At 37.8% G+C, this 10,323-nt stretch overlaps 1 protein-coding gene across 1 annotated transcript in view; it reads right to left on the bottom strand.

Moving 5' to 3' along the window:
* Positions 1-450: 450 nt before the first annotated feature.
* The window catches only part of LOC306852037 (kinesin-like protein KIF19), a 40,604-nt gene continuing 30,731 nt past the window's right edge, over positions 451-10,323 (bottom strand). Inside the window, exons 13-20 of the mRNA XM_079388630.1 lie at positions 7,283-7,553; positions 5,279-5,400; positions 4,859-5,022; positions 4,506-4,599; positions 3,360-3,483; positions 2,869-3,254; positions 1,840-2,005; positions 451-1,573 (exon numbers count right to left, since the gene is read on the bottom strand). Of these exons, the coding sequence (XP_079244756.1) occupies positions 1,443-1,573; positions 1,840-2,005; positions 2,869-3,254; positions 3,360-3,483; positions 4,506-4,599; positions 4,859-5,022; positions 5,279-5,400; positions 7,283-7,553 (1,458 nt within the window). The 3' untranslated portion in view covers positions 451-1,442. The remainder of the gene's footprint in view (positions 1,574-1,839; positions 2,006-2,868; positions 3,255-3,359; positions 3,484-4,505; positions 4,600-4,858; positions 5,023-5,278; positions 5,401-7,282; positions 7,554-10,323) is intronic.

Below are 10,323 nucleotides of genomic sequence, written 5' to 3'. Positions count from 1 at the left end.
TAAACAATTGTGGAAAGTACTGGGAATGAAGTATGATGTAAGAATGGTCTGTACGCTTATTGGACAGTGACAACAACAAAAATGTAGCTTTCCTGTCGCTTAAATAGTAGAGCATGGCGCTAACAACGACAAGGTGATGGGTTTGATTCCCAGGTAACTGGGAAAACTGCAACTTGAATGCAATGTAAGTGCTTTGGATAAAAGCGTCTGATAAATGTAAAAATGTGCATAGATGGTAGTATGGACAGAGAAAGACTCAGGTGTTCTACAGGCATCTCGTCTTTGTTGTCTTCTTGCAATAAAGTCTAATTTTGACTTCTGGAACTCTGAGCATTATTTTGCAAACAGAGAAGACTTTTTGTCCACAACATGATGTCCTTAAAACTGACCTTGACAAAAATGTATATAATGCACGTGATATGTACAGTGCATACACTACTGCAATCATTTTGTCAATCAAATTTATTTGGTTACAAAAAAGGTATAAAATTAAGAGTAGAAAAAAGTGTCTATGCATGTATAATTCTGAAAAACAAAACAAAAATACAGTCTTTTCAAAGAAAAGGCAGCCATTTTTTTCCTTTTTTGATTAAAAACATTCCACTGAGGGTATGAACTACGTTAAATACAGTATGCCACCTTGTCTGGTACTAACTAACACAAACCCAAAAGGATTTTAGAGAAAAACCTGCGTGACAGTGAAGGCAAATTTACATTGATTATTACCAGTAAACACAAAATGACATCAGTAAATGGATCGGTCACAGAAGCCAGACATATGAATCATAAGCAATGTGACAGTACATTCATTTGTGCAAGGCCTGAGGGAGCAATACTTTCACAGCCAGAGAAGCTGCGAAATATATATTGCTCCCTAGGGAATGAGGGGGTATATCTGATTCCTCAGTCGCATAAACAAGCATCACCGTTTCAGTTCTGCAGATTTAAATATGTTTTTGGGAACTGCTTAATGAATTTCAGTTGTCACTATAAGGCCTGATATACATATTCAATCGGAAGGCATGGGAGGCAGGTTTCACCCCCTGTCCCATTGGCTCGGCTTTAAAGGAGTGTGTTTGCATGTCATTGTGAAGTTTTTACACAATTCAAGGCCATTGAATTCATGACAACCTATTTTTGCCACTTACACAAGCCAATGGACTTAATCAAATAAAAGACGACATTGTGAATCGCCTGTCTTCAGAGGAAAAACTAGGAGCATTTTAGAAAAATCCCAGGTAGCAAAACAGGGGCACATTGTCTTTCTTTGTAGCCCAGTTTTCATGTGATCAGATACATTTCAGTAATGTTTTAGCATCCATTGTAGAGCTCCTTCATCTGGATTTAAGAAGAAACCTTCCACTTGGTCTCTACATGTTTTACTGGTTCCATAGTACTGATTCTGGGGTTGAGAGGAGACAGTTTATGCTCAGGCCAGGGCTTCAGTGTTTGCGGGTGCGCTGACCCCCTGTTCCGGTGGTTGTGACGTACAGGAGGGGCTGAAGTTGCCTGGTTTGGGGGCCACGCTTGAGGTGGGAGGGCAGAGTGGAGGAAGTGAAATCTGCTGTTGATCCTGTGGAGAATTAATAGAACAACAAGAAATCAAAACTGACTCTAATTTTCTTATTAGTTGTTCTTAGTGCTATTGAACACAATCCATCAGTGCATTAAAAAAATAAAATAAAAAAAATAATACTCATTGGTCTTCACGGAACAGAAATTGGAAGGAATAAATTATAGGTTTATCTATCAATAAATGGATAAATGTAATAAACACATCATGAATGAGAAAATGAATAAATCATAAAAAAAATAAAAAATAAAATTGTGAAATCAGACCTGTTTGGTGGATATTGTGAGAGGGTCGAACTTTTGAAAGCTGAGCCTGGGCTCTGTGTTGGGGGCGCAGAAGGGGGGCCGGGGGATGACCGTTAATGTGCAGGTGGGGATCAGAAGTGCTGTCCAGGGGACGAAATCGCTGGTTTGTGTTCTTAGCCTGAGACAGCTGTGGGGTGGAGAAAATATTCAGTATGTTGCAAAAAAAAAAAAAAGAAAATTAAATAAATAAATAATATTACACACACACACACACACACACATATACACACACACACACACACATATATATATATATATATATATATATATATATATATATATATATATATATATATATATATATATATATATATATATATATATATAATTTTTTTTTTTAAGTCTATTTTTGGAGCATTAAAAGTTTTCACATTATAATTGTATTTTCACAACAGTTAATCACAACTGTCTTTTATTCCCAAACAATTAATAGCCTATTATTTAAACTGTAAAATATTTATACTACCATTCATAAGTTAAGGAATTTTTTTTAAGAAATTAATATTTTTATTCAGAATTTAGGCATTAAATTGATCAAAAGCATAACGTAAGGCATATAATATTATAAACAATTTCTATTTTTTAAAATACATTCAAAATTTAACAATATATTTATTAAATTAAAAAAATATTTTTTTTGAACTTTCTATTCATTCATCAAGGATTTCACACAAAAAAAAAATAAAAAAATAAGCAGCTTGCTTTCAACATAGATAATGATAAGATTTTTCTTCCCACCAAATAAGAATATTAGAATGATTTCTGAAGGATCATGTGACACCGGAAGTAATCTTAAAGGCATGAGTAACGACTGCTGAAAATTCTGCCTTGCCACTTACATTAACACAATATGCTTAATTGTCATGAAAATAAATGGTACATTTAATTTTAATTATGCAAAATACAACTTCTCCTTCTTTTGGGGTAGATTAAGACCTGAACAAGTTTTCGTGAGATTTCATGAGATGTTTTTCTTATCTAAAAACTCACTGCTTGTCCTGTGACTTCAAATGATCGAGATCTCCTCTTGCGTCTGCGACCCTCAAAGTCCTGCTCTCGTGGAGCGGGGTTCTTGACAGCCTGCCGGTTCCGTGGCCGTGTCCATGTGCCACTGGGTGCAGGGCCGTCTCCCGTGCTGCTGGAGAGGTTGTCATCAGAGGTTGCGTGGCGTAGCTCAGGGCTGGGCTGCCTTCCACGCCGTAGCACCAGGCCTTTAGGGGGCGCTTCGGTCAGAGACAGGTTACTCTTGTGCTTCTTGGGATCCAGGGGTGAAGGTGGCGGGGGCAATCGCAGGGCATCTATTTCTAGCACCTTAGAACGCCGTCGAGCAGCCTTAACCACAATGTTCTGCACGCCTCTTAGAATCTGCTGTCTCTCTAGAGGGAAATTGTGTAATTTGACATTAATCTGAGAAGCCATGTAAGGTTTGCCTCAACTGACCAATCAGAATGAAGTATTCCAGGGAGCTGTGTAACTCCTACCTTTAGGAGTCAGAGGGGCATCTGTGCCGTTCTCGCTGCTCTCAGGTGAGGAGTCCAGATGGCTGCTCATACTGTGACTGAGATGACTGCATCTCAGAGCGTCATCCAGGACAGATGGCAACAGCTGCAGAGATACAGTCAGCATAGTGTCAGACGCACTCATTTATTCAGTACACTCAGTTAAAAAAACAGAGAAACCAATTAAAATGTAGATTAAACAGAATATTCACACTTTCTGAGAATATATTTTCAAATTTTACCATTTTCATATATGCTACTGTTCAAAACGGTCAAGACGTTAAAGACATCTCATCAAAGCTGCATTTGTTTGATCAAAAATACACTAAAATCAGCAATATTGTGAAATATTCTTCTATTTTAATACATTTTAAAATGCAATTTATTCCTGTCATGGCAACACTGAATTTTCAGCATCATTACTCTAGTCTTCTGTGTCACATGATCCTTCAGAAATCATCCTAATATGCTAATTTGAAGCTGAAGAAGTATTTATCATCAGTGTTGAAAACAGTTCTGTTTAATATATCTGGAAACCAAGACATTTTTTTTCAGGATATATATATATATTTTAATATTAGTTTTAATTTTAATTATTTTTAAAATTTTGAACATTAGTGTGTAATCTTAAAAGAAAAAAACAAACAAAAAAAACTATATGTGACCCTGGACCAAAAAAACAGTCATAAGTAGCATGAGTATATTTGTAGCAATAGCCAACAATACATTGTATGGGTCAAAATTACTGATTTTTTTTTTTTTATCCTAATAATTTTATTATTTTATGCCAAAAATCATTAGAATATTAAATAAAGATCATGTTCCATGAAGATACTTTGTAAATTTCCTACCGTAAATATATCAAAACTTCATGTTTGATTAGTAATATGCATTGCTAAGAACTTTAAAGCTGATTTTCTCAATATTTAGATTTTTTTGTACCCTCAGATTCCAGATTTTCAGATAGTTATATCTCAGCCAAATATGTTCCTATCCTAACAAGCTTATTTATTCAGCTTTCAGATGATGTATAAATCTGGATTTCTCAAAAAATGGACCCTTATGACTGGTTTTGTGGTCCAGGGTCATATTACAGTAAGCTGCAAATGTAGCCTCCCAGAAGCTCACCTCTCTGTTGCCCTGGCCATTGATGTGAATGGGTGGAGGAGTCATAACTACAGACTTCTTCATCTGTTTGTGACTACTCTTAAACACTCGGTCTCTGTGTGGGCAGGAGAACATTTTTAGTATGTGAACAAACTCAGACTTATTTAACACAATATGAAGGAGGTAGTTATATTACAGTTGTTTTTATGTCCACAGGACAAACAGAATGTTCCTTGCTATTTTTATTTTCACATTCACAAAATTCCAAATATTTTTGGCTATTAAAGGTTTCCATACAAGGAAATACATTAAGTTTGCATAAGGAGGGAAATGTCAAAAAAGTATCAAATGAATTTGCTTTGAACGCTTCTTACCCATCAGACTCTGGGAGAATCGGAGGCAGCGTGTGTCTTCTCAATTTTGTCCGCCCTTCTCTGTTGTCTGAGCCCAGTGTGCGAACACTTTCTTGGTCTGAATCCATCTCCTGCAAGGGGTCACGACCTCTACTGGGGAGGGTGATCTTGGGCAGGGAACCCTCCTACAGAAATATACGTTCATGATCACTGTGAAATACTTTATGCTTTTATCATGTCCTTTTCTTGAAGAGCTTTTAAAGTCAACATGAAACTCATTTTACTCATTTTGTCAATGTTCAATGTGATGGAAAATGGAAACTTTTGGAATAATGTGGACTGATGTTATGTGAAAAATATAAGCAGTAATGTGTATTCACAAAGTAAACAGAGTCAATTTTGATTTCATGTTAGCTGAAATCAATTGTCTGCTTGACGTACCTTAAGAGTACGAATGGTGAACTTATCCAGGGCCACGACTCTGTCCAAGTTCTTCTCATCCATTTCCTTCATGTACATCTCATAAAGCTCTTGAAGATGAGGAGGAACCAGGAGACTGTGATCTGCAAAAACAGTGTGTGTATGTGTTATATAAATAATATGTTATATATATATAAATATGATCAAAGAAGGCTGTGAAAATTAATCTGCATTGTTAATCCTTTTGATCTTTTATTAAAAAAAATTCACAAAAATCTAACCTTCATTGGATAATAAGAATTTAAAATGGGAAGAAATATCATTATGAAATAAATGTTTTCTCTAATACACATTGGCCACAATTAACGGCACCCTTTTATTCAATACTTTTTGAAATCTCCATTTGCCAGTTTAACAGCTCTAAATTTTCTCCCATAATGCCTGATGAGGTTAGAGAACACCTGACAAGAGATCAGAGACCATTCCTTCATCCAGAATCACTCCAGATCCTTCAGATTCACAGCTCCATGACAGTGCTTCTTCTCTTCAGTTCACCTCACTCATTTTCTTCAGGGTTCAGGTCAGAGGACTGGAATGGCCATAGCAGAAGGTTTTGTGTTCAGTGACCCATTTTTGTGTTGTTTTTGAGGTTTGTGTTTGGATTATTGTACGGTTGGAAGATCCAAACATGGCCCATTATAAGAATCAGTCACTTGTTGATTTTTTATCTGTTGGTGTTTGATAGAATCCATGATGCCATGTGTCTAAACAAGATGTCTAGGACCTCAACATCAAAAATACAGCAGTATATTTCATTGTACACATGGGGTACTTTTTATCCCTGTGTTCACCAAACCCATCTTGAGTGTTTGCTGCTAAAAAGCTCGTTTTTTTGTTTCATCTGACCATAGAAGCCAGTCCCATTTGAGGTTTCAGTCGTGTCTGATAACTGAATATGCTGGAGTTTGTTTTTGGATGAGCTAGGAGAATTTTTCTTGAAATCCTCCCAAACAACATGTGGTGATGTAGGTGCTGTTTGACAATTTATTTTAAAGGTTTTCTGACCCCGAGACTCAACTATTTTCTGCAATTCTCCACCTGTCGTCCTTGGAGAGTCTTTAGCCACTCAAACTCTCCTTCTCACCGTGCATTAGGACGATATAGACACACGTCCTCTTCCAGGCAGTTTCATTACATTTTCTGTTGATTGGAAATTCTTAATTATTGCCCTGATGGTGGAAATGGGAATTTTCACTGCTCTAGCTCTTTTCTAAAAGCCACTTCACTAATTTGTGAAGCTCAATTATCTTTTGCTGCACATCAGAAATATATTCTTTGGTTTTTCTCATTGTGATGGAGGATTAAGGGAATTTGGGCTTTGTTTTCCCTCCTATTTATATTTCTGTGAAACAGGAAGCCATGGCTGGATAATTTCATGTTCATAATCACCCTGGAGTGCTCAGAATTGTGAATATGAATGGGAATATATTTCAGAGATATTTTACTCATAAGAATTTCTAGGGGTGCCAATAATTGTGTCCAACATGTATTTGAAAAAAACATTTCATAATGATATTTCCCCCATTTTAAAGTCTTATTATACAATGAAAGGATAGATTTTTGTGAATTGTTTTAATAAAATATCAAAAGGATTAACAATGCAGATGAATTTTCACAGCCTTCTTTGATCATATTTACCAAGGGTGATAGTTTTGGCCATGACTGCATGTTTAAAATATACGTGTGCGTTCTGTGTATATTTATTATGTATATATAAATACACACACATACAGTATATATTTAGAAAATATTTACATGTATTTGCATGTCTATATTTATATTCATATAATTTATATAATATTTTAAGTAAACAAATACATTTAAATTTATATATATATATATATATATATATATGAACTGAACCCTAATATTGCATCACTCTGGAAAACTTTACTGCCACAGTTTGGCCTGATTTATCTCTGGCTGAGATTTCGGTGCCATTTCTTATTCCTACAAATGACTCACCATCAATAAATTGCCGCTGCTGCTGGATGATCTCATGGCAGAGGTGTCTGTGCTGTTCGAAACGCTGCACTACCACGTTTTTCTGTCGGATCACGTTGTCCTTGAGCAGTGCGCTGGACTGCATCTCTGCGTTCTCAATCTCTAGCTCGTGAACCTTGCAGAGGAGGCAAAGCACTTCCCTCTGCTCCTCTGAGCTCACACGGCGGGGGAGAAGCTCTTCAAGACGTCGTGCTTTCTCTCTGAGCTCTGCCAGGCGCTGCTCCAAACCGGCCTAAAGAGAACAGAGAGACTACGGTTAATTACTGCGATGAGTGACTTTATCACAGCAAGTACAATTTATCTTTGCTTATAAGGAGTCTCAGTTTGAAAACAGAAAGGAAATGTACAGTGGGTACAGAAAGTATTCAGACCCCCTTAAATTTTTCACTCTTTGTTATATTGCAGCCATTTGCTAAAATCATTTAAGTTATTTTTTTTTCCTCATTAATGTACACACAGCACCCCATATTGACAGAAAAACACAGAATTGTTGACATTTTTGCAGATTTATTAAAAAAGAAAAACTGAAATATCACATGGTCCTAAGTATTCAGACCCTTTGCTGTGACACTCATATATTTAACTCAGGTGCTGTCCATTTCTTCGGATCATCCTTGAGATGGTTCTACACCTTCATTTGAGTCCAGCTGTGTTTGATTATACTGACTGGACTTGATTAGGAAAGCCACACACCTGTCTATATAAGACCTTACAGCTCACAGTGCATGTCCGAGCAAATGAGAATCATGAGGTCAAAGGAACTGCCTGAAGAGCTCAGAGACAGAATTGTGGCAAGGCACAGATCTGGCCAAGGTTACAAAAAAAATTCTGCTGCACTTAAGGTTCCTAAGAGCACAGTGTCCTCCATAATCCTTAAATGGATGACGTTTGGGACGACCAGAACCCTTCTTAGAGCTGGCTGTCCGGCCAAACTGAGCTATCGGGGGAGAAGAGCCTCGGTGAGAGAGGTAAAGAAGAACCCAAAGATCACTGTGGCTGAGCTCCAGAGATGCAGTCGGGAGATGGGAGAAAGTTGTAGAAAGTCAAGCATCACTGCAGCCAGGGCCGGCGCTCCGCACACGCACATCACGCACTGCGCGTAGGGCACCAAGTGCTTGGGGGGGGCACCAAAAAATCTGGGTCGTGAAAATATCATCACAATATAGGCTACTAGTATAAATAACAAATAAAATATTTCTAGCATGTTAATATACAAAAGCAATACAAAAGTAATATAGGCCTAGACCAAATTAGTCGAGAAAAAGGTGAATCTCTGTGCCAGTCTCCCTCTGGTGCCCCCCCTTCCCCACCTCCCAGTGGTCTGTTCAATTATGCTTCAATCAATTTCAAATTTGGCCGACACCGACCTCAGACATGGCCTCGAAAAGGCACCAAGAGTCGGGGGCGGAAAAAAGAAAAAAAGAAGAGACAGCGGGATGATGCTCACGCGTCGCTTGCAGGTAAGACAATGTTTTAAATAAAAATGTTAGTTTTGTGCGTGTAGTATGCATGTCCAGGGGCGTCGGCGCGTCCGCGTCGCTAGTAGTGCAAAAGATCCGGGGCTTTAGCCCTGCATGTTGAGTCTTTTATTTTAACGGGGTCCGGGGGTTTCTCCCCCGGGAAATTTTGAAACTTGGGCTGTTAAAGATGCAGTTTGTTTGAGAAGGAAAGGAAGGCCAATCGTTGGGGTCCTCATCGTCATATTTGAATGACAAATAAAGCTAATTTTCCCCCTAGGTAGGCTATACGTTACAGATGTGTGTGCATATAGCTATTAGTGCAGAACGTTCCCTATTGTAATTTCTTCGCTTCAATATAATGCCTATCTGCCTCTTGGTAAGGTGAACTTTAGAAAAACCCTGCAACTGAACGTGATGTGATTTTGCCAAATTAGACCGCTTAGATAAAGTTTTTTCGTTGTTGTTCTATGCGGTCATTTTCAAGAGGTTCGGCCAAGGGCGACATCTGTTGGTGAAACTGAAATTAGAAAAAAAAAACACAATCTCAGTGTTTGTATATTTTCATATTCACAGAGTTGTCAAATTATTAGGGCTGGGAAAAGATTAATCTCGATTAATCGCATCCAAAATAAAAGTTTGTGTCTACATGATATATGTGCGTGTACGGTGTATAATTATTTTGTATATAGAAATTATATATACAAAATAATTATACAAAATTATATATACAAAATAATTATAAAAATTTTTTTTTTCAAAGCTCAAACTCATCAAAACGTACCTGCGTTCATCAATGGGGCAGGAACGTTTAAGTGGTCTGGCTGTCATCAGCATCAATGGGGACGTGGCTCAGAAACTGTCATATGATGACCTGATAGCTGATTTTGCAGCTAGGAAATGTAGGCGTGTGCCTCTGTAGGGCCTCTGACAACTGATGGTAGTGAAAATGTTTAATATAGTTCTATAGAATAGCAGAATGGTCTCTTTATAGAGATGTAGTCCCTCTGTTGAGTAAATTCTACTGTGCAGTTATGTATGGTTATTTGCAGTTTAAAATGTGCACTTTAAAATTCATACACTTATACTGTTATTTGCACTTTAAACTTTTTTTGCACTTTTAACTTTCTGTGTTTACATTGTTCTGTTCCAATTATTTATTTGCAGCAGTTATTTTGGAAGTAAAGAGAACCTAACTAAGAAATTCTGAATGGTAGTTATTTCTTTGGTGGTGGTGGGGGGGGGCACCGCCAAGCGTTTGTGCTTAGGGCACCCAAATGGCTAGCGCCGGCCCTGACTGCAGCCCTCCACCAGTCGGGGCTTTATGGCAGAGTGGCCTGACGGAAGCCTCTCCTCAGTGCAAGACACATGAAAGCCCGCATGGAGTTTGCTAAAAAACACCTGAAGATTCTCTGGTCTGATGAGACCAAGATAGAACTTTTTGGCCTTAATTCTAAGCGGTATGTGTGGAGAAACACTGCTCATCACCTGTCCAATACAGTCCCAACAGTGAAGCATGGTGGTGGCAGCTTCATGCTATGGGGG

This window comes from Barbus barbus (genome assembly GCF_936440315.1).
Source record: "Barbus barbus genome assembly, chromosome: 32".
Taxonomy (NCBI): domain Eukaryota; kingdom Metazoa; phylum Chordata; class Actinopteri; order Cypriniformes; family Cyprinidae; genus Barbus; species Barbus barbus.
This window is presented reverse-complemented; position numbering and strand designations above follow the sequence as displayed.